Below are 25,320 nucleotides of genomic sequence, written 5' to 3'. Positions count from 1 at the left end.
CGATCTTTATGAAATTTGACATGAGAGTTTCTGGGAATGATATCCCAGGATATTTTTTCATTTTTTCGATAAATACTTTTGATGACGTCATATCCGGCTTTTTGTAAAAGTTGAGGCGGCACTGTCACACCCTCATTTTTCAATCAAATTGATTGAAATTTTAGCAAAGCAATCTTCGACAAAGGCCGGACTTTAGTATTGCATTTCAGCTTGGTGGCTTAAAAACTAATGAGTGAGTTTGGTCATTAAACATCGGAAACTTGTAATTAAAATTATTTTTTTATTAAACGATCCAAAAATAATTTCATCTTATTTTTCGTCATTTTCTGATTCCAAAAACATAATATATATGTTATACAGTGGTCGCCGGTTAATATGACCGCGGTTAATATGACCAGCCGCGTATTATGACCAATTTTACCCGGTCCGGAATTGTCCTTCTTTGTTATGTATTAGAAAAAGCCGCTTAATATGACCACAACGCCGCTTAATATGGCCACATTGTTTCGAGAAAATGGCAACAAGTTCACATCTTTTTCAGTTTGAAATCACTCGGGGGGAAAAAATACATACGATTTTTTGAAAAAGGCAAAAAGGCGTGCGATATTTTCTTTCTTTTTCGTGAATGAAACTAAAGTGATCAGTGCTCAGTGATCTCTAATGTCGCAATCATTATTCTCTCTCTTTTTTTCCCCGAGACTGAGCGTCATAAAAAAGGCAAAAAAGCGTGCGATCTTTTCATTATTTCCCGTGAATAAATCTAAAGTGATCATGGAGAAGTTTGGAGCCTTTGACAATGAAGTGAAGGATCTCCTCTGGTCTAGGACCAACACACAGACCAACATCCGTGATTTTTTCCAGGCCCCTAAGTGAACATTTGGACGTGTATATGCCGTTTCTTCCATTTACTTTTCATTCCATTTCAATTTCTTTTCAACGGACGTCATCGATAATGGCTACAATGTACAGTGCACATATTTGATTTTGTGTTTGTTGCCAACAAGTTACATTTTCTTACAATTATTAATTACAAAAAAAATGTTTCGTTTTGCAATTTTTTTTAAGTTGTTTTCTCTAACATCGGTTAATATGACCAGCCGCTTATTATGACCATTTTATCCCGGTCCCAAAGTGGTCATATTAACCGGCGACCACTGTATTTGGATTACAAACAAGCTCTGAAAATTAAAAATATGAAAATTATGATTAAAATTAATTTTCCGAAATCGATTTAAAAACAATTTCACCTTGTTGGTCCCTGATTCCAAAAACATACAGATATGATATGTTTGGATTAAAAACCAACTCAGTAAGCTAAAAAGAATAGACATACAGAAAAGCGTGTTATCCTGCTCAGCGCGACCACAACCGCACTATTCTGCATGGCTTGTCGATTTCACTGCCTTTGCCACGAGCGGTGGACTGACGAAACTACGAGTATGTGGTCTTGGTGAAAAAAAGCAGTGCGTTCAGTTTCATTCTGTGAGTTCGACAGCTTGACTAAATGTTGTTATTTCGCCCAACGCGACTTGTTACATTTAGTCAAGTTTTGACTAAATGTTTTAACATAGAGGGGGGAATCGAGACGAGGGTCGTGATGTATGTGTTGTGTGTGTGTGTGTGTGTGTGTGTGTGTGTGTGTGTGTGTGTGTGTGTGTGTGTGTGTGTGTGTGTGTGTGTGTGTGTGTGTGTGTGCGTGTGTGAACAATAGGGCACAATAAGGGGAACAATATGACAGAATAATTAATCGAATCTGATATATATATATATATATAACGATAAAGAACTCAGACAATAAAACACGAACTATCTGACACAATTCAGAAACGTACAAGGAATGCAACAAGAGATATCGCGAACAAACACAATATTGTTTTTATCAAGGGGCAATTTTTATTCGATAAACAATAACAAAGCAAAACTTTGCCGGTCTGGCAATAGTTTGTGGCCAGTTATTATTAAGACACACAATGTCCATTTCGATAACTACAACCATGCATGCACAGGTTTTAGACAAGCAGCGGTCAGCTAATTTGCAAATGTTCATCAAATTACACAGTTATAGTGTGAACTTTCTTTCACAAACTCTCATATGGAAAAAACCCAAACATTTTACAACGAATCAAGCATGATATTGTACACAGTGCCAGCTTTGAGAAAGCACGACACATCCTCACGTTGAAATAATGTCGTAGTGTTAATTCTGTGACATAAGTATCGCATCGATTATAATTATTCCCTCGGATGAGCAGGTTAGTGACATTAGAATCGAGAACCAGAAGCACTTTTTTTATCTGAGAAAAACGTATACATTATTGGTGAGAACATCGTTTCTGGACATTCTTGTTGCGAGGAGAACCCCTTACTTTTAAACAATAATACAATTCCCGAGGATAGCATTGTTTGGAGGCTTTGATGTCTACAAACAACCTCAATTCCTTTACAAGGTCTTTATACTTGGTGATAGTAATGCTAGTAAGCGTGCATTCTTGTCGCTGGACAAACATGTGTTAAAAATAACCCACAAAGTCCTCATCCGTAACGATAACGTCGTTAAGATAAATTCTTTTCAAGAAGCAGAACCTATTCTTTTGACCAAATCAAACAAAAATAACAATGTCGTCATCCTTGGCCCTATCATAGATTTAACCAACAAAGACATGGTGTCATATTTTCAATACCAAGAATGGGAGGTAATTGTATTACTCGGTTCAGCCGTTTACTGCAATAAATATATCTCAAAACACATGGTTTTTTAAAGCGTGTAGGATGACGTCACTTTAGGCTACGTCATCGCTGGCTACGACAGGAGCCTCGCTGGTTACGACAGGAGCCTCGCTGTCTGCAACAGGGGCCTCGTCATTGCTGAACGGGGAGAAACCTCCACCGCCACCAGCACCGCTTCGCTGACAGACATAATTCAGGGACTGGTAGGACACGCGGCACACAGAGCCGGCGCAGCACCTCACGCCAGATCGAGGACTGCATTGGTTACCAACTTGGGCACACTGTAACAATAAGGTAAGAGGAGAGAATGGAAAAAACACACCACCAAAACAACATAAATCGTTAGTTATTTGGGGAAACGAAATGGTTATTTCTTTAGTCGACGACTCTCGCTATCTTATACCCCCATTCCACAGAACCGTTCTAGGGCCCGTTCCTGTAGCGACCAAGGAACGGCACGGGAATGGTAGGGATTGGGAGGGGACCTTAATGGAACGCCAATGGACGTTAACGGAACTCCTTTGAACGGTAGGAACAGTTGGGACGGGTGAGTTCGGGCTGCATGTTCAAAATGTTAGCCATTTCCCGCCCGTTCCAAATGAACGGTAATGGAACCTTAACACATCGGCAACGGAACTCATGGATCGTTAATGGAACTTAACGCAATGGTAACGCAACGCTAGCGCTCTCACACACTGAGTTGTCATACCCGCATTCCACACATCCGTTCTAGCTTCCGTTCTGACCACAACGGTCAGACGCTGCTCAAAGATGCCAAAAAAGGCCGTTTGCGCAACTTCTCATTGTTGTGGCAGCCGTCCTCGGGACGACTGGGAACGGAATCTAGAACGGTTGTGTGGAATGGGGGTATTATGTAGAGAAGGCACCTTACTGAGCTGAGTTTTTGCGTTTGAGAGTGTTTCATTATTTTGTGTATGTCCGTCGACGAACGTGTGGCTTTGTCTATATTTGAACGTTCCATTACTCAACTTTGTTGTTGATTTCTTCTTGGAGCGTTCAACTATAACCGTGACCAAACATTTACCAGTACATCCACCTAGTGATGTTTGATGTAGATGGTCACACGAATGATAATATGGTAACATTCAGAAAATGAATGTCGCTCAGTAACGCGTTGTTTCAATGGTATCTAAAACTGTCGAGAGTCGAAGACACGAAGGTTGAAAGGAGAGGATTCGGAAGAGTCTGTAAACGACGAGCCTAGCTGTAGGTATCAAATACAGAAGGAGTATTATTATAAGAGAGACATGCACACAGCTAAATAAGTAGGTTAGCCGAAACCCGTAAACCGAGACGGGACGAGCTATAGTCTCGGCGCAGCATGCAAACATAGGACCTAATTTGCATAAATCGATTTTCTTAAGATTGAGCACATGTTTTTAAGAAAACATAACATATGTATATTTTTTGGATTCAGAAAGCAATAGACAATGCAATATATATTATCATTTTTGAATCGATTATTGACATTTTATTTCGGTTATAAATTTTAGACAACTAATGATATGACTGATTGGTTAATTCTTAAGCATCGTGGCTGAATTGCAATCACATATTCCGGAATGACTTCAAGGTGTCTTGACCAAATTTTCAGTCAATTTCATTTTAAAAAAAATGAAGTCAACGCAATAAGGCCTCATCGTTTGCAAAAATCTGGACATGACGTCATCAAAGCAATTTGTCAAAATACAAATACAAATAAATAAGCATAACATGGGAATATTATCTGTAATAATTCACCTATAACGTTTCATAAAGATCTGTCAAGAAGTTTTTGTGAAATTCATCTAAACCCCCCTTCGTCCCCCCCTCCCCCACCCGACACACTACACACATGCGCTCACACACACGCATACGTACATGAATGCACACACGGTTAACTTGTGTCGATTCACAATACAGAAATTAATCCAAATTGACTATATGAAGAAGCAACTTAAATAATTAACTCACGGTTTGTCCGCCAACTCCACCTTGTCCTGGGAATCCTTGTCCGTTAAGTCCGCCACCCTGTCCCGGGAATCCTTGTCCGTTAAGTCCACCACCCTGTCCCGGGAATCCTTGTCCGTTAAGTCCCCCACCCTGTCCCGGGAATCCTTGTCCGTTAAGTCCGCCACCCTGTCCCGGGAATCCTTGTCCGTTTAGTCCGCCACCCTGTCCCGGGAATCCTTGTCCGTTAAGTCCACCACCCTGTCCCGGGAATCCTTGTCCGTTAAGTCCGCCACCCTGTCCCGGGAATCCTTGTCCGTTAAGTCCGCCACCCTGTCCCGGGAATCCTTGTCCGTTAAGTCCGCCACCCTGTCCCGGGAATCCTTGTCCGTTAAGTCCGCCACCCTGTCCTGGGAATCCTTGTCCGTTAAGTCCGCCGCCCTGTCCCGGGAATCCTTGTCCGTTAAGTCCGCCACCCTGTCCCGGGAATCCTTGTCCGTTAAGTCCCCCACCCTGTCCCGGGAATCCTTGTCCGTTAAGTCCCCCACCCTGTCCCGGGAATCCTTGTCCGTTAAGTCTCCCACCCTGTCCTGGGAATCCTTGTCCGTTAAGTCCGCCACCCTGTCCCGGGAATCCTTGTCCGTTAAGTCCCCCACCCTGTCCTGGGAATCCTTGTCCGTTAAGTCCCCCACCCTGTCCTGGGAATCCTTGTCCGTTAAGTCCCCCACCCTGTCCCGGGAATCCTTGTCCGTTAAGTCCGCCACCCTGTCCCGGGAATCCTTGTCCGTTAAGTCCCCCACCCTGTCCCGGGAATCCTTGTCCGTTAAGTCCCCCACCCTGTCCCGGGAATCCTTGTCCGTTAAGTCCCCCACCCTGTCCTGGGAATCCTTGTCCGTTAAGTCCGCTACCCTGTCCTGGGAATCCTTGTCCGTTAAGTCCGCCACCCTGTCCCGGGAATCCTTGTCCGTTAAGTCCCCCACCCTGTCCTGGGAATCCTTGTCCGTTAAATCCCCCACCCTGTCCTGGGAATCCTTGTCCGTTAAGTCCCCCACCCTGTCCCGGGAATCCTTGTCCGTTAAGTCTCCCACCCTGTCCTGGGAATCCTTGTCCGTTAAGTCCCCCACCCTGTCCTGGGAATCCTTGTCCGTTAAGTCCCCCACCCTGTCCTGGGAATCCTTGTCCGTTAAGTCCCCCACCCTGTCCCGGGAATCCTTGTCCGTTCAGTCCTCCACCCTGTCCTGGGAATCCTTGTCCGTTAAGTCCCCCACCCTGTCCCGGGAATCCTTGTCCGTTCAGTCCTCCACCCTGTCCTGGGAATCCTTGTCCACCGTTCACTCCGCCCTGCGGGAAAGATACGTTAGCTTTAACGCATAGATAGTGGCCTGGGAGAAGAGCTTTTGTACTGTCCTAACAACAGATTGCTTGACTGCATGCATGAAGCACCCCTTCAACCTCATTCAGACCTTAACCCCATTCCCACCCCCTAAAAAAGGAAACTGATAAGTAATACCAAGAAAGCAGGAACATAATTCCCTATTCAATATGTTTTTAATTTCTTGATAGCACCACACATTAGCACGGGTCCCGAGTAAACGTTAGATTACTTTGTATCAAACATCCATCATTAAGTCAATATGTGACCCTCCAACACGAAATGAGTCGCATGTCACCTCGCGCGGTTCTGCGCTAGGCTTAGGCAAACAAAAAATAAAAAAAAATAGGTGTGGTTAAGGTAACATAGCCAATAATATAGGGTAGGAAGCTAGGCAATCACTTTTTTTTTAAAAACTTTTTGTTTTAATGTGTACAAATTAAACCTACTTGACAGGAAAATAAGTGTGCGGCTCGAGCGCTTTCGCTTTCATTGCGTTTTCTGCACTCGTTTTTTTTTTTGTTTTTTTTTGACAAATGTAATAAAAAGTTATAGGGTCGGCCCCTAAAAATAGGGTAGGTCGGGTTACCGTAACCACACCTATTTTTTTTAGGCCTTAATATAAGTCCGGGGAGTGTCTGGTAACAGTGTGAGGGTCACCTTAGTCACAGGCTTATAACTCAAACTCAAAGTTTTCGCTCTTTTCTAAAACGGTTTTCACCACTAGATAGAGCATGAAAAACTCTTTAGGAAAATGTAAAAATATAAAAATCAGGCAAAGGTGACATGCGAATCACTCCGTGGTGGAGGGTCACATATTTCAACACAAATTACAATTTAAAATAATGTTAAATGGTAAATGCCTTTTCCTATTTCATATATACAGAACACCCAAGACATCTCCAATCATACATACATTCTTCCTCACACTTTAAAGGGACATAACTTTAATCATTTATGATGATTAATATTAAAATATGGTAGTGTAAACACAAGCTCCAAATTTAAGCACACATTTTTTAAAAACTACTATTTATGAACTTTGTTGAATAAATTAGTTTTACCAATAATATATGTATTCAAAGAGATTTGACATATCTAGCTTCCCGTGAGTACATCTTCACGATCTTCACGTGTATAAATCAACGTGAGCACAGCTCAGTTTCACCAAGAGGGTCACTGTGGCACAATACATGTTTTTACACCCCCGGTACAGGGGTGTGTATAGGATTCGGTCGATGTGTTTGTTTGTTTGTTTGTGTTCGCATATAGATCTCAAGAATGAACGGACCGATCGTCACCAAACTTGGTGAACAGGTTCTATACATTCCTGAGACGGTCCTTACAAAACTTGGGACCAGTCAAACACACGGTTAGGGAGTTATTGGTGGATTAAGATTCTACAACGACTTATAGAGAAACATATTCATGGTCAAAGGGAAATAACCTTCTCAGTTGGTGGCAGTGAGAATGGGTGCAGTGAGAATGGTTATTTCCCTTTGACCAACGGGGGTGTTTTTCCTACCTCGAAGGAATTTCTTGTTTATCTTCAGTATTTGTCACTTCATCAACGAGTCATAATGGCAACACTTTTATTATATTCCTAAACGTCCTCATTCTGGACCCATACTTTCTACATTAAGTCAAGTTTTGACTAAATGTTTTAACATAGACGGGGAATCGAGACGATCGAGCGTGGTGCTGTATGTGTGTGTGATTGTGTGTGATTGTGTGTGTGATTGTGTGGGTGTCGCGTAGCCCGATATTTTAACGAGGCAAGTATATGTTCTTATAGTGTACAATAGCCTGAACAGTTCTGTGGTAGTAAACTTTGGTTTATTTATCGAGAAAAAAAGTACCTTTATATTTTGTTTCAAGCAATACTTACAGGTTGGTTCTCTAGTTTTGGGGCCTCTTCCTCAGCCAGAATGAAGATGGCGGGCAGGCACAGCGCGAGCACGAAGACACGATACATTCTGTGCTTTTGTAATTTCACTGAAAATATACAACATGCAGTACGAAACACAAGGAATAGGCAGATATATTAAGCAGGTACTATGAAGACAGACAATCAGGAATACACGCTCACAAGCGCGCGTCCTGACATGCAGGATGACAGAAGGACAGACACATACGAATAAAAACACACACACGCACAAGTACAACTATTTCAAGACACCTTTAATGTCTACAAACCGTTTAAGAAAGTCAATACTGCGTGTACAACATGCACCCATCGTATCGTATTAACCGACGAAAGCAACTCCGCCTTTGAGGAAAAAAACACGAATAATAAGATATTACTCATTCCTCTACTTCATGTTTATAAATTTCAACCTCGAACACAGACGTGTGTATTTCGCTTATATGTCCGCATACAATTGTACTTTAACACACGGATTCTCAGAGAAACAAACAAAATCTGTTTCTTCTTCTTCTTTCATGACATATTTCCTTTCATCATTTTGATGGTTTTATCCATTCATTCATCCTTTTGCCTATCCATTCATAAAACTGTAAGTATACATTCGTGGCAATTTAGAAATAAGCACTCACCAAACCTAAGTCTCACGTTGATGGCTGAAAGTCACACACAGACATGATCCCTGGGTATTTATATGGTGAAAAACAGGTAATATGAATATATGTTTTTATCATGTGTGACATGGCCTCTTAACGTTTAAGGTTATCTTATTTATTAATCAGAAAGAATTTGTGATCTTTGTTGCAGCATCAGCACACTTTAAAGTAGGATAAACCGTTGCATGGCTTCTGCGCAGTTAGATTACAAGGCCAAGGTACCAGATTATGTCAACCCAAGAGTGCCAATAACATGTCAGTTGTAAGGTTTTGTAACATGCGGGGTTTTTGATTGTGACAGAATAGTACGATTGCTGTCAAGATTAAGGAAGTGGTCTACGGAGAATATATAATATATACAATTTTATATATATAAAACCGCCCTGATATGACCCTTCGTGGTCGGCTGGGCGTTAAGCCAAAAAATTGCGATTTTAATAAATAATGTGTTTTAGTAACCAGATGTTGAAATGGTTGGGGTACAACCCATGCGATTTCGTAACCTAGCTATCGTTGTCTGCGTGCATCACACGCCCCTGAGGAAGGTCTTTGACCGAAAATTTGGGTAGCCAACTTATCTTATTTGTTTGTTTTTACTGTTCAACTAATGTTTGCTATATATATATATATATATATATATATATATATATATATATATATATATATATATATATATATATATATATATATATATATATATATATATATATATATATATATATATATATATATATATATATATATATATATATAGGTTACAACACGAGTGTTTTTTTTTATATGGCTTGTATTTCAGTCAAGACCCAGCGGATGAATATCATAGGGATCCACGAGCCTCTGCTTGCTACACAAGGAAAGCTAATTTACCTTGTAATTGTTATGGTTTTGTCTGTCGATCATCGTGCTTCTGTTCAAACTGAACTTTGTGTTTCGCCGGTAAGGTTAGATGAAACTGTGCTTGGAGAACTCGACCCTTCACCGCACCAGTGCAACGTGCCTTTTAATTTTTGTTTTGTTAGATTCAGCTGTGCATTTTTAGATCAGCGGTGCAGTGTTCTTGGAAGGGAGCTGACTCTAGCTAGCTTCACCTCCAATCAGAACAGCAAGGTTCGTTTGCTGTCACGATCAGTTGATTCTTCGCTTTTGTACTTTGTTGACTCGACCTGCACCCAAAGTGTAAAGATAAACGCTTTGTTTATTGAATCGCATACCTCAGATACGTTTCATGGTTTTGTCTTCTGTGAATGTTGTGTTTTCATTTGTTTAGCCATGTGAGCAATGCTCTTCAATCCACTGAAACATGTTCGGTGCAGGGTCAAAGGTGGACAGAAGTATAGTTCCTCGGCAAAACCGGAATCGGTACTATGATGTATTTTTTGGAGCCCATTATGTATTTATTGAAGCCGAAAAATACAACATATATACCCATAGTGGTATTACAGAGACAAATGAGCATCAGAAGTATTTATATATATACTAGATGATTACCCGCTTCGCCGGGTACCGGCTTCGCCGGGAAGAAGTAGAGCCGAATACCAGGCTGCGCCTGGGACCCGGCTTTGCCGGGTGTACGCCGGCTTTGCCGGCGCACGAAGGAAGGGAGATAAACGCGCAAAACACTGGAGACCTTCTAAAAATAGTAACGTGCAGTGACATAGTAAAAAACGTAGTAACGGGAATATGGATTGACGCCACACGAAGGAAGGAAGATAAACGCTGAAAACACTAACACTGGCGAAGATAAGGAAGAGTTACTGGAAATGGATCCAGAGAAAAACCAAAATCGGTTCAGCGCTGCGCGCTGAGAGCACGTGTTGAAATATCTCATCAAGCAGGTTGTGTACGGGGTCTACCTGAATATGCCCACCAAATTTGAAACAGATCCATCGAGAACCTTGGGCGTGCATCACGGACACACACACACACACACACACACACACACACACACACACACACACACACACACACAGACAGACGCAAGTCGTATATATATATATAGATACGTGCGTGCGTGTGAGTGAGTGTGTGTGTGTGTGTGTGTGTGTGTGTGTGTGTGTGCGTGTGTGTGTGTGTGTGTATGTGTGTGTGTGCGTGTGTGTGTGTGTGTTCGTGTGTGTGTGCAAGTGTGCGTGCATGCGTAAACAAAACTTGGAGCAGCAACTCGCAAACATTATCTTAAATTAAACGTCCCGAATTCACGGGTTGGCGGAACATCCAATACATAGCTGTTAGTGGCGGGAGATAAGCATGGTATTTCGGCTTTAGCTATAAATGAGTTTATGATAAAGCGAAAGCAACCTGCAAGTGAGCCGTTTGAGAAGGGCTTAAGCAAACAAGTCATTCTCAAACGGCTTTTCGCTATTCAGTTGGCGTTCTATTCCATTCGATCTACATTTCCGACAACAACAGACAACAGAAGCTGAAGGAAAAAACCCACCCTCCATCCCCACTTTTTTCATTAACCATTGAATTTTGGGTAAAAAAATTTGTTTGATGAAATAAGTCAAAAGTAGTATTTTACACATTTTGTAATCATAGAATTTTGGGTCAAAAAATGTGTTTGACGTAATTAGTTGCAAGCAGTATTTTACACATTTATCAACAGATGCTAGAGATGTTAACGGTGTTGTACACATATCTGCCAAATATGCAGGGGATTTATGTTTATGAAGGCACGGTAGGCTATGTCCAGGAGTCTGCATATTTCGCAATTTTTAAACTATTATTTGTAGCATTTCTTGTCACCTGGTACAGTTGGCGGGAGATAAGGCAAAAAAAAAAAATTGTCTGTTTAGGGTAACCCGACCGACCCTATCGATTTGGCGCCGACCCAAAAACTTTTTTTTGATTTCAAAAAAAAAAAAAAAAAAAGAGGTAAAAATGCTAAAAAGAGACATTTGGCGTTTCTTTCTCTCCCTTTCTCTCTGTTCTCTGTCCAAGGCCATTATTGTGCCGTTACATAAAAAAGGAGACTGTGATAACCCTGATAATTACAGAGGAATTTCCCTCACCAGTACGATGAGCAAAATTTTTATGTCTGTTCTGAACGACCGCCTGTCTGTGTGGTCAGAAAATAATAACATTTTAGATGAAAGCCAGGCTGGCTTCCGGAGGAATTACTCAACTATTGATCATGTGTTTACCCTTTACGCTTGCGTCCAGAAACAATTTTCACAAAAGGCCAAACTGTATGTAGCCTACATAGATTTTTGTAAGGCTTACGATAGCATTAAGCGCCCCGTGCTCTGGTCAGTGCTTTTTCGATTAGGCATACAAGGCAAAATATTTAAGGTGTTAAAGAGCATGTATGAAAATGTGAAAGCATGCGTGCGGTGCGGAAACGAATACACTGATTTCTTTGAATGTATGCAAGGCCTTAAGCAAGGTTGTGTAGCCTCACCGACAATTTTCTCGTTTCTGATCAACGAACTGGCACAGGATGTCATACAACGAGGCAGACATGGGATACGTTTATCTCCGTCTGAGTTAGAACTGTTTGTAATGCTTTTTGCTGACGACATTGCGCTGTTATCCAGCACTGTAGTAGGCCTACAAAACCAGCTTAATGTCCTGCGCTGCTCTGCAGAAAAACTGTGTCTGAACGTGAACTTGACAAAGACTAAGGTCATGGTTTTTAGAAAGGGCGGGCACATTGCACAGAAAGAGAAGTGGTTCTACGGAATAGATCGTCTTGAGATTGTGAACTCGTTTAAATATCTCGGTGTAACCCTTTCCACCCAACTGAGCTGGAACATTGCAGTAGAAACAAAGACAACCATGGCGAAAAAGGGAGTGATCGAAATCGTTAGATTACTGAACAGACTTGGCTGCCATTCGGCAAAGGTGTTTTTCAAACTGTTTGACGCACGGATCGCTCCTATGCTCTTGTATGGTTCAGAGCTATGGGGATATGGAAAGTATGACTCTGTGGAAAGGGTCCACCTGTTTGCGTGTAAAAAGTTTCTGAAAGTGACAATTCGAACTCCAAACAACATTGTGTATGGTGAATTGGGAAGACATCCGCTGTATATTAACTCTGCAGTCAGATGTGTGAAATACTGGTTTACACTGCTGAAGCAACCTGATTCAAGATATTCCAAGATTGCATATAAAGCTTTATGTAATTTGGCATCGAAGGGCCACACAAATTGGGTCTCACATGTGCAGAGTCTTTTATGTTGTAATGGTTTTGCTGCTGTGTGGATGTACGGAACGGTTGGGAATGAGAAGTGTTTCTTACAAGAGTTTAAAAGACGTTTACAAGATTGTTTTTGTCAAGAATGGTTCTCCTTTTTAGAATGCAGTGAACGTTTTGACATTTATAATTGTTACAAAACATGCTTGGAAAAAGAGAAATACATTGAATTAATCGAAGATATTAAGTACAGAGTTGCTCTTTCTCGTTTCCGCGCAGGAGTATCCGAAATCAACGCTCACAAGTTTCGATACGCACCAAACCAAACGACAAGAAACTGTCCTCTCTGTACAGCTGATAAAGAAGATGAACACCATGTTGTATTTTTATGTCCTTTTTATCAAGACCTTCGAGCAAAGTATTTGAAAATCTCGAACTCTAAGACGCTGCAACAACAACTTGTGTATTTCTGTGGCAGTAATGAGGAAAATGTGATGAACAGCTTCAGCAGATTTGTGTTCTTCATGCTACAGAAGAGACGAACCCTTATAAATGAGGTTCAGTGATATGTCATCAGGGTTTTAATGTATTTGTTGAATTTTATGCGTGACTATAATTTATAACTGTGCAGATACTATTGCTGTTATTTTAACCACTATTGTAAGGGGCTGTGGCCTTAGACAATTAAAGATTTGTTCTTGTTCTTGTTCTTGTTCTCTGTTTTATTTATACGTTAGTTTTGAAACATGTATTCATCAAATATAAGAAGTGAATGTTCAGCCAACATAGCATTTACACACACACACAAAAAAAACAACAAAAAAACAAAAAAACCCTACCTACCTACCGACCCTACTTTTTTTGGTCATGTTACCCTAAACAGACAAATTTTTTTTTTTGCCTAAGCATGGTAAAGGGGGACACTGCATTCTGCTGTATTTTGGTAGATTGTTACCGGACTTACGCAGGGTCCACAGGTGAAATTGGACGCCAATCATGTAATTCATTTCTTGGAAGGTTTTTACCTTCATGAATTAACACAATTACAGCATTTATTTGAGACGCAGACAAGCTACCATTCTCAAATGCTCCTGAAAAAGAACGTAATATAAATATACTTACTCGGGACCAAAATACTTCAATAAATTCAATTGTAATGCCATCAGAGCCTGGGGAAGAGCCATTTTTCAAAGTGCGTGTAACAGTTCACTGGCAGTTAAAGGACCCTCGCAGATGTTTTTCTCTTCGTCAGAAAGAGAAGGAACGCTGCAGCCTTGCAAAAAATCATCAACTTTACCAACATTATCTTCTGTATGTATTTTCTTTTTATATGAATTCATAACATTTGTTTTTTTGCACACTGTGTATTTGTTTTTGATCTGTACACACTCTCCCTTCATCATTTTTCACGCGATCCATAACCTTTGCATTTGCACGTGCTTTTTCCAAACCCCCAAAAATCTACTATATAATACTGGTAGGGTTTTCGGTGGTTTTTCAATTCCTGTGACCAAACCGCGCGGATTTGTGCCTTCTCCTTCGGTTACTATGCCAACGTGACCCAGGAAATCGATTCCGCTAGGTCCCGACTTCCAATTTTGTCCACGAACAAAGTTTGAAGAGGTTTGTCTCGCAAATTTGAGCAGACAACAGTGAACTTTGACCTGAACTTTGACCTCGCCGAAAGAGATCTGTGATTGGTTCTTCTTCAACTTCAATACGCGTGGCCTTTTTCGCCGTGTGGACGTATCTCCTACCAAACCCCGCCGGTTTGGACCCTGTCCCTCGGTTTTCCCGTAGTAACGGATCGCGATGAAGACGATAGGCTGGGTTAGATTGACGACTTCGAAAGCGAAATGGCTTTTTGAGGCCTTTTTAACGTGAAATGTCGTAGCAGACAGAATATCCCAGCTATCCCATTGGCCGAAAGCGAACGGTTTGACTAAACACTACGCGACCGCACCTCAGACGAACCTAGCTGTGTGTTTTATTTCTCTACCCCAGACGAACCTAAAATAATAAGAAGATAGATAGATCTGTTTATCTGTTAATGGAACTCCAAAATATTCCATAGATTTGTTTACTTAATTTTTAAAAGATAAGTTCGAAACATTATCATCTGATAAGTCGCCGTATAACCTTATAGGTTCCAGCGACTAAATATTTCCCCACGGTGCAACCATAGACATGTACGTCATCATGATCTCCCCTTAATTTGACCGTTATTTTGGCTGTCTTAGTGAAATGGTAAGATATATCTCCATGTTTTTTACATGTAAGTGTTCGGAAAAAATACAGTTATAGCAGTTATGTACAAAAATAAGCAGCATATGCTCTTTTCGCCAAAGTAAAGTCCTTTTTTCTTCTGGTTTCTTATATGTGTCACAGCACACTGCAAGCTTTTAGGCGAATAGCAAGTGAGTGGTATATATATATCATCAATTTTATAGTAGGTAACGGTGTGAATTACTTGCCATGTTCATGTTCATTATACGTTTTCCATATGTGTCATTTAATTGTGTATTGCTTGATGCCATGTATGTGTGTGTGTGTGTGTGTGTGTGTGTGTGTACATGACTTTAAATAAGCATGGATGTGTGCACTCGATTGTGTGTGTGTGTGTGTGTGTGTGAACCATGAATATATTTTCTGTTGTTATACTATGCGTTTGAATCATTATGTATTTTAGACGTCATACCTTTTTTTCGTATCTTCACGATGGCTTTTACCCGTTTAAATTTTAATGCTTCCAACTTTCAAAGCGCTGCACGGCTGGGAAGAGATGCGCACTTTTATCACTGTTGTTCATGTAGACGTAATCATGGATTCATGCAAACGTCATTCCTGCTGTATTTTATGTTGTTTGTTTGTATAGTCGCGTGCGGTCGTCAGACCTAAAGCGTGGCAACATTCGGACCGCTTGCTTCTGCCCAGCTTTGAATCGAGACAGCTGTCAATCTGCTGTCGCATCAACTGGCTCTACAGGTAAATCCCATTTATCAGTCTGTAAAACTTTCGTAAAGTGTTCCTAACCTTGCTGTATTCTGCCACAGGGGTTATACTATAGAGATAGAGAATTTGCAGTCTCCCCCCGCCATTTTGACGCGCATGAGGCATGTTTTAATCATGGATACACGCTGTGTGGAGTACGCTCATTTTTTTGATAATACACCAAGTTTGTTTGAGAAACAGAGAATAGTCAAAGTGCAAAACAGGGGTTCCCAGGTCTGAATATGCGTTTGAATCATTATATATTTTGGACGTTTTAGATTTCCATTTCGTAAAAATCTATGACCCATGGCGCATTACATGTGGGGGGGGGGGGGGGGGGGTGAACGAATCTTGCTTTTTCTACTTCTCTAACCCATGGCATAGGCCATACATGTGGGGGGTTCTATTACCTGAAAACAGCATCCACACACACGCGCACACGTTCCATTGGACGTACATTTATTGTGTGTGTGTTTGTCTGTGTGTGTGTTCATGGATGCTGCACTCGATTGTGTGTGTGTGTGTGTGTGTGTGTGTGTTTGAGATGTCACTATCGTGTCATAACAAAACTACTATTTTGTTGGTGTTTTTTTGTGAAATAAATTTGGTTTTTCAATTTTTAATAATCTCTTTCGTTAATTTTATTAAAGTGTTAAGATGATTACAATTGTGATATTGTGTGATTTCCTTTTGCGGCGTTTGGTCACAATTACCACAGTAATCCCTCAAGTAACCAGTGCTCCACATGGATGTATTGTTGGTTTAAGTAAATATTTTTCAAAATAGCTGCTTTGTTAAATTTTGCAAGTATCAACAACACATCCCATGCGGATCTCTGGCAAGATAAATGGCTGGATCTCACGGCTCAGTCTATAGCTTTCTGTAAACAAACTATGGTCCTTCAGTTGTTTGGGGACGAGTACAAACTATCCCAGACTGAGCTATGGCAATTCCCAATCATCAAACTTGCTACAAACACTCATGGCAACAAACACCTTAACTCATTAGATCTTCGTTTAATAAGATACAAACATTGATTACATAAAGTTAAAATGATTAAATATATAAATTCACACATATCATGAAATGGCATCTCATTAATAACAAAATGTATTGAAACCCATGCTCCCCAAGAGAATATAATTCATTATATGCGGGATAATGTGCGGGGGAGGGGGGGGGGAGGGGTGCAAACAACATTTTCACAAGCACATAACCAACAAAATGACATCGCATGCGCAGCACACAAAGTGCGTAGCACGGGTACCACTAGTATTTAGTGTTTTTCTCCCCTTTCTCGACCTATTTAGCGCGAGTTCTGACCTGAGCGGCTCGTGCTTTTTTTTATTTCCATCAACTCAAGTTGCATTTTCACGTGTTCACGCTTTGCTTGGGTATCATTGCAGGGAGGATTTGTAATCAGATAAACGTCTAAATCATTCAGTTTGTTACACAAATGTGCAGCTTCATGTCTCCTTTGACACTGTTTATTACACCCCCGGTATAGGGGTGTGTATAGGATTCGGTCGATGTGTTTGTTTGTTTGTGTGTTTGTGTTCGCATATAGATCTCAAGAATGAACCGACCGATCGTCACCAAACTTGGTGAACAGGTTCTATACATTCCTGAGACGGTCCTTACAAAAATTGGGACCTGTCAAACACACGGTTAGGGAGTTATTGGTGGATTAAGATTCTACAAGGACTTATAGATGGACATACTAATGGTCAAAGGGAAATAACCTTCTCAGTTGGTGGCAGTGAGAATGGTAAGGACGGGGGTGTTTTCAAATTCCTACCTCAGAGGAATTTCTTGTTTTTACTATAATTAATGGTAAACTCTCTTATTTTAACTTCTAACATTTCCCAGTCCAGTTGACAATCCGATTCTTCGCTACAAAATCCATTAATAAAAGTATTCATTTCATTGACATAATCAATATCTTCCAACATCAAATTATTGAACTTCCAATAACCTTTGCCTCGTACAATCTCACATACTTTCATTCGAACCACGCATCCTCTATGGTCTGAAAAAGGAACACTTACGATGCCACAATCAAAATTCAAATCAAAAATACCTGAACTAACCAAAATATAATCTAGTCGTCTGGCAATAAACGAAGACTTTCTTGACCAGGTAAATTCCTTTATATCCGGGTTGAAAAACCTACAAACATCATACAAATCACATGTGTTAACCACATCATTAAATTTTGCAACGTTATCCCCTGAATGATTCTCGCCAGCTTTAACATCTCTTTTTCATTGTTCAAAACACAGTTAAAATCACCACACACTATGATCTCATCGCATTCAAAACTTTCAATTTTTTGCGTCAACTCATCAAAAAAATTAACTTTTTTCTTTTGTTTCGTTAGGTGCATACACATTTACAATTGCAACTGATTTATTTTGTATTCTAATACATGTCGCTAAAATTCTCTTTGACGAATACAACACAGAGACATCTTCACTAACATTCTTTCCAAATAAAATCATTTGACCGGCGCTGTGCGATGTCCCTTCATGGAACACAAAACCATTCTTCCATTCTTTCATCCAGTAATCAGACACACTCCCTGTTATGTAAGTCTCCTGTAAACATATTATATCATATTGCCTTTGTTTAAGAAAAGTGAACACCGATTTTCTTTTCAGTTTTGACCTAATCCCTGTAACGTTTAGAGAGAAAACGTTTAATGATGTCGAGGTCATAAGGAAAGTCCGTGGGCAATAACGGGGTCGTTATTCGTGTGACACGTACGATCATTTATTGTCAAACTTGCCCTGCTTTCCAGCTGTGTCGCTGGACTGCGGGGAATCTCCACCCTCACGTGACCGCTTGGGAGTGGACGATCGCTGTCTCGGTAGAAAGTCGATGGTAGCTTGCTTGTTTCTCGCTTGTCTGTCTTTGTTGCCTTTAGCTTTACCGTTCTTTTTGGCGTTCGATGAAGCTGCAGGAACGGGGGTCGAGAGGGGAAGGCTTGGAGTCGAGGAAGCGTCGGGGGGAGGGAGGATGGGGACAGAGTCCTCGAACTTCTTGCTTTCGGCGTCGCTGCCACGGTCGTCTTCGTCGTTGACGTCATCGTGGTTGTCGTTATCCAGTGGGGCAAAGGGGGGGGGGGGGGGGGGGGAACGACCGCGCCTAGTCCGGGAGGACGGTCCCACACTGACTCCATGGTGACGGCCTGGCAGGCAGGGTCTCCCCTCTTGTGGCCACTGACGCGGCACGCTGAACAGGTGACGTCACTGGCGCACTCGAAGGCACGGTGGCCGGGTCTCCGGCATCGGCGACACGTCAGCGAGCTCGGGTCGACCTTGGGTTGTTCCCTGTGATATACCTTGGCAGTGAAGACCCCCACCTTCAGCGACTTTTCCAGCGACTTTTCCAGCGGAGTGGACGGCACGCTGACTAAATGTTGTTATTTCGCCTTACGCGACTTGTTTATTCTTAACCTAGATAAGAGATGAAAAGGTTCGTTGCATCTGCATCACTGATGCACACGTGCATATTTGCATAACGATATGCATCTGCGCCCAGACGCTCCTCTCACAAGCCTGACAGCCGAACTTTTGATTTTATCAGAACATGATATGGAAGTCTGAGTGTGTTTTTGTGTTTTATGACCAGACTTCAGCATCAGACAGGCAGAGCAAAAGGTTCCCGCATCCACTCCATGCATGCAGCAACAACCAAATTAAAACGTCTTAAAGTGATGACAGCTTCGACGGGATTTTAATGCAGTATTTATATAACAAGGTTGGCCACATAAGGGCACAAAGGCGGCAGTGGGTATGGCTCTTAAAACCCTACTCCCCCTAAGTTGAAGAAGCCTAATCCGTAATTGGACCGGAGGGTGTTTCGTAATTCTACGAATTGATATATTCTTTTCCCCCATACCCTGCCTCTTTTTCGCGAAGACTTCCGGCTCTTTGGCAGCGGGCCCCGCGTGCATACGGCCGCTGAAGGAAATGTACCCTTTCAGATTCCAGTCGTATGCCAGCATGCGCTCTGATCCGAGTTACCATTTGTAGATGGAGAAAAGGTCAACAACTAGGGGACCCAGTATCCGTTCATACCTCCGCTTACATCGGCGTTCCAGAATCCTGGGTATTTGTTGCGTTTACGCAATCACACCTTTGTATTTAGGTGTCTACATTGAATTTCTTGGCTAAAGCCTATGTTAAATTTTAGGTAAGCCAGTTACTTGTATTAGCCATGTCTACTTATGCCATCAAACTGGCGACTCCAGATTTTCCCAAAGTTTGGTTAGAGCCAGTTTCCGCAACCCCTGTGCCCTATGTAACTCTAGTACGCTGTCTACACTTTTACTTTATCTCAAAATAACAATGTTAGGTTTATGAAATTTTGGAACATTTCGCTTCGAAATTCTAAAATCAATGAATTTTGCAAATGTGTCGACAGCTTACTAAAGGTAAAGGAACAATGCATATATTATTGATGTAAAAGAAGCTCTTAACGTTCAGAGTAGATGATTGTAGTTATACCCCTTCCAAATCGTTGGAAATATGTCCAGGTCTGCCTCGGCGAGATCCGCGCTACCTTGTGCCTGAAAGTCCACTTTCTCCAACAGAGCGCGGGCAATCGCGTCCCCTTCTGCCCCAATAACCAATTAGCCCCTTGCACGTCATTTATGCTGCTTGTGCGCAGCTCCATAATTTGTCAAAGTAAGACCATTTAGTTCTTGGGATCACGACAGAGTATATCAACACAGTTGAAATGTACCACATTCTTTTCTTTTTTTTAAACAATGTTTTATTAAATCAAACATGGTACAACAATGCAACGATAAACAATAGGGACACGAACTCAAGCGAACGCTTATATTACGCGCCCTACGTAGTTACAAATTAACAAAAATATGATGTCGGACAAACATTACTTATAAACTATGGAACTATCTAGGTAAACAGCATAGTTGAAGCAAACCAAAAAGAACAAGAGAAAGCTAGCAGGAGGAAGAGGGGGAGGGTGGAGGTGGGACGAAAGAATGGTTGGTACATATGAAAGATGAAGGTGGTTAGCGCAAACAAAAAGAATATACATAGTACATTGTAAACTGTAATCCAGTGGCAAATAAGCAGTAGTTCGCTGAATATATAATTGAAAAATGTATATAGAATACATGGCATGGATATGCGTACTGAGTCAAATTAACAAAAACGACCAGATTTACAGATAAACGATTGGACACTTTCAAAAATAAGCTTGTTGGTGCGAAGAGAAAGGTTTTCGCTACCATTTAACAATATTTCAACATGTCTGTAATGTACAGGTAGTGCATTTATTGTAGATAGGCGAGCGTCTACGTACAGAGGGCAATGTATCAAGTAATGGTCAGCTGTTTCGTGCAGGTAGCCGCAAGCGCACTGCGGATTTTCCTGTAAGTGGCGTTTGCACAGATCATAGTTCAAGTTACTCATGTTTAGGCGCATTCTGCAGTGATGAATCTCTTCCAATCGTTTACCACAATAGTAATAGGCAGGTACGTTATAATCAGGAATAGTTAGATAGTGTTTGAATTCGCTGATTGAGTTAGTTGTTTTGATGTTGTCTGGCAAGTTGTTCCAAAGGACAGTCACTATTGTGGTAGATGGTATAAAAGATCGACGGTATAATTCAGTTTTGCAAGTGGGAACTCTTCTTTCTGATGGTCTTTTTCGGTGATAGGGGTTAACATCAGAAGTTAAAGGTGGCAAAAGTTGTGCTAAGTAATGAGGACATTTGCCAAATACCATCTTGTAATATAAAATTAGTTTGTGTCTGCTCCGTCTTTCTTATAGGTTACAAAATCCGCTTTCTTTATACAGCTTTTCGTGGCTGGTGCCGCGTACACCACCGATTATAGTCCGAATGGCTTCCAAATGTAATTTTTCCAGTGCAGTTGACCAGTACTCGGTGCAGTTGTCCCATAGGATGTCTGCATAGTCAAAATGTGGAAGAACAAAGGATTTGTACATAGTTTCCAGACTTTTACGATTTAATCTGTATTTGTAATATCTAAAGCAATTAATTAAGAGGGTGACCTTTTTTGCGATGCTTCTCACTTGGAAGTCCCATTTACAATTTTTCTGCAAAATTACGCCAAGATGTTTATGTTGGTTCACGTTTTCCAAAACAATATTATTAAAAATGATTGGTTCGGTTGGTATATTATGTCTAACAATTCCGCTTTTGCTTCGTTAAATTTAACTTTCCACTGTTTTGCCCAGGTACTAATTTTATTTAGGTCTGCGTTCAAAGTCTGCGCTCGTCTAATTGGATCTTCTAAGGACATGGACATGCTCGTGTCATCAGCAAACAACTTTATAACAGATTCAATATCATTCACAATGTCATTAATATATATCAGGAATAACAAGGGGCCAAGAACAGAGCCTTGTGGAACACCTGCAGGGATACATTTTAATGCAGACTTAGCACCCTTAATAACAACAGCCTGATGGCGATTTGTTAAATAATTGTCCTCTTATTCCTGCTAGTACCACATTCTCGAGGTTGTGACCGGATCACGAACAGCCAGGTGGCACTGCCAATCGCTCCAAAATGTAGCACAATGTCTGTAAAATGTGTATTTTGCTGTGTCATAGTAGTGGAAACACGTTACAGCTGTGCAGGCCTGGACTGCCAACGAGTGGGGGATGCAGAGGTGCTTTCTGATAGTGTGAAGGTGCGTCTTTAGCCAAATCATACAGCTTGACCCATGAACGAGGATACCTGAAACTAAGAGTTGATTATTAGAAAACCTTTTTAACAAGAGATTGCAGCCGCATACTGGTTTGTGTCTGCCTGTCTTAAACAGTTCTTTGAACAAATGAGATTATTGATGACGGTCTTATTTGTCCCAACCGCAACCCATATGCGTTTGTTTGGTTGTGTGTGGGTGCAAGAATTCTCTTAATTGCATTTTAGATGTTTATACTTGGTCTGATATGCGATTTGTTGTTGTTGTCATAATTATACTGTTTGGTTGCTAAAGGGCAGATGAACTATACTTTTCCATCCATTGCTTGTTTGTGGACAATACATTGTCTTATATCTGACAAACGACCAATGGCAATATAGCCTGAAACTGATAAAGTACGTAATTGAAGCAAAGTAGACGTCTTTCATACTAACAGCCTAAGATAATAACGTTCACGATCCCTGCATACATATTACAACCAAGCAGAATCATCTTCTTGACTTCTTGACTTGCACACTGTAAGCTGCAGCGGTTGCTGCCAAATTCTAAAAGAAAGAAAAAAACTCTGACTCATACTCAATACATGTGTTCAGCAATGGACCCTCACAATGAATAAACAAGGATGCTGGGAGATGGACTTCCCCACACACACGGAAAATGTGCTGACATTAATCTGTTTTTGGGTCCCCCTCATAAAAGGGGAGGGGGGGGGGCATGGTCTGAAGTGCATCTGTGTCGAGGTGTCATTGGACTTTAAACTGCTTGTATTGGTGAAGATATTGCATGTTAAACTGACATATACCACTGTTCTCCCCGCATCCTTGGCGGACACTGCAGCGTTGCTAAATCTGGTGGGATGCCTGCCTTCGGGATGGAATAAGACAAATCAAATACAAGCATAAACTCCTTCCCCCTACTGGAGTTGACATTAGAACCTTGCTAGTCGGGTAAATAAGGAGTGCCACCCTGGCAGCCACGGGAATGAACTGGCAACCAGCTTAGCCTCTTCTCGCGATGTTCCAAACATAATAACAAATCTCGCGGATATTTTGCGAGGGCTGCTCGGATACCGAAAAGGTCTATATATTCTATCAAAGCCATAATCTATAAATCAATCTTTATCTGTTCAGGTATGGACCTTTCAGTATAAATTGAAGTTAATATATAAATACTCGAACTTGAGCGAATCGTTAAAAGGCAAAAGCAACAACTCTATTTTATGCACAGCGAATTATCAAGTTACACACCCTTCACAGCTTCACGTTAACCATCAGTTTCTGGTCACAGACACCGTCAGGCCTTCACACACAATACAAACACCCTTTCCTTTAAAACACCCATTCTTAAAATCATAGCCGGACAACTCGAAGGTTGGACAGTTTTAAAAATAGGAGCCCAGAAGCAGATAACGCAACGGTCGCCCAGACCTGTTTACCCCCATAAGTGTTTTGGAGTAATGCTCAGCCCCAAAAATAGTAATCCTGGCACAAAAATAGTAATCATCCAGCATTCGTCGCCAATTACAACGCACATGACAACTGTGTCTGCGAAACGCAATCATGCACATATATCCATCATTCACACATCAGTCAGTTTTTGTAGTCATCATAATTTCAAAGAAGATCACATCAAAAGCACATGCATCACTGATTCTTTTTCTTTTGCTCGTAGTAGGCCTTTTTCAGTGTGTCAAGCGCTTCTCTACTGTACTTGCGCTTGCCGAATGAGTGAGGGCGAGACTTCACCACTAGAATAAGGCTCTCCAGCGTCTCATCAGACAGACATGATCTCTGGTAAGTCCTGTGCTTTTTCACCCCATTTTGCCATTGAAAAAAACAATGCCAAACATGTGAATAGATTAAAAAAAAAAAAATTAAATTTTTTTTTTTTTTTTTTAACATTTTTTTTATTTATGAAAATCGTAGTCTTGACACGGATAGCGTAATGGCGTATTTTTTTCAGAAAATCGTAATAAATTACGCCAAAATCGTAAGGGTAAACAGGTCTGCTGACAGTCTCCTCAAACGCACGAATCTTCTGCATAGCGCTTGCCTCTTTAAATCCTACTGCCGCCGATTAGCTCGTGTGACCCGCAGTTGTTTGTTGCATTTTAGATTCAGAGGCACACAACTACGTGATATTGCTGATATAGCGAGTCGTATCGAAATCTCCAACTGAAATTGTAAAATTAAGGAAAGTGTGTGATGCGGGTTTACAACGGATCAGGGGTAAAACAAACCACGATATCTGGTGTGTTTCTTTATTTGGTGTTTAACGTCGTTTTCAACCGTTCAAGGTTATATCGCGACGGAATCTGGTGTATGGTATACGCAAGATAAACAGCCATTTAATCGAACCGGGTATTTAAAGACGTTCAATGCTATTGGAAGTGTGTCCCCGAAGTCTAGAGCTGTTTTTAAAAAAAAAGTATTTACTTTTTTTTATTTTAATAAACCTGTTGAGGCAGACTGGGCCTTTAAAGCTACCCGCAAAAACCGGTTTTCCTTCTGTCACTTGATTGCCTCTGTTTGTGACGTCGAGTGCCTGCCGAGTACCTCACAGAACGTACTGTCAACGTTTTATATCAAAGGGTGAGATCTGGCGCGAAATGAAATTGTCAAAATTGCGCCCCAAATTGCACCCTAAATTACCTCACACCGCCTGTTAATATATTCACTGAAAATACCTTCACTGTGCAAAGTTACGGCGTTGCGGAAGAACGAGGTTTAATCACACACACACACACATACACGCGTACTAGCGCACACACACACACACACACACACACACACCCACACACAAATATATATATATATGTACACACACATACACACACACACACATACACACATACAC

General features: G+C 41.2%; 1 protein-coding gene across 1 annotated transcript; it reads right to left on the bottom strand.

Annotated features, from left to right (window-relative positions):
• Positions 1-2,900: 2,900 nt before the first annotated feature.
• On the bottom strand, positions 2,901-8,024 carry LOC138979523 (protein starmaker-like). The gene is made up of 3 exons (XM_070352234.1): positions 7,938-8,024; positions 4,702-5,888; positions 2,901-3,008 (listed from the first exon to the last, which is right to left on the bottom strand). Exons 1-2 carry the CDS (start codon positions 8,022-8,024, stop codon positions 4,890-4,892), a joined length of 1,086 nt encoding a protein of 361 aa, XP_070208335.1. The 3' UTR covers positions 2,901-3,008; positions 4,702-4,889.
• Between the last annotated feature and the right edge of the window lie 17,296 nt (positions 8,025-25,320).

Source organism: Littorina saxatilis, linkage group LG11, assembly GCF_037325665.1.
Source record: "Littorina saxatilis isolate snail1 linkage group LG11, US_GU_Lsax_2.0, whole genome shotgun sequence".
Classification (NCBI taxonomy): domain Eukaryota; kingdom Metazoa; phylum Mollusca; class Gastropoda; order Littorinimorpha; family Littorinidae; genus Littorina; species Littorina saxatilis.
This window is presented reverse-complemented; position numbering and strand designations above follow the sequence as displayed.

Coding starts and splice junctions, on each gene's coding strand:
- LOC138979523 (XM_070352234.1), bottom strand. CDS start 8,024: ATGTATCGTGTCTTCGTGCTCGCGCTGTGCCTGCCCGCCATCTTCATT. Junction 5,889..7,937: donor CAAAACTAGAGAACCAACCT/GTAAGTATTGCT, acceptor TGAACGGACAAG/GATTCCCGGGACAGGGTGGG.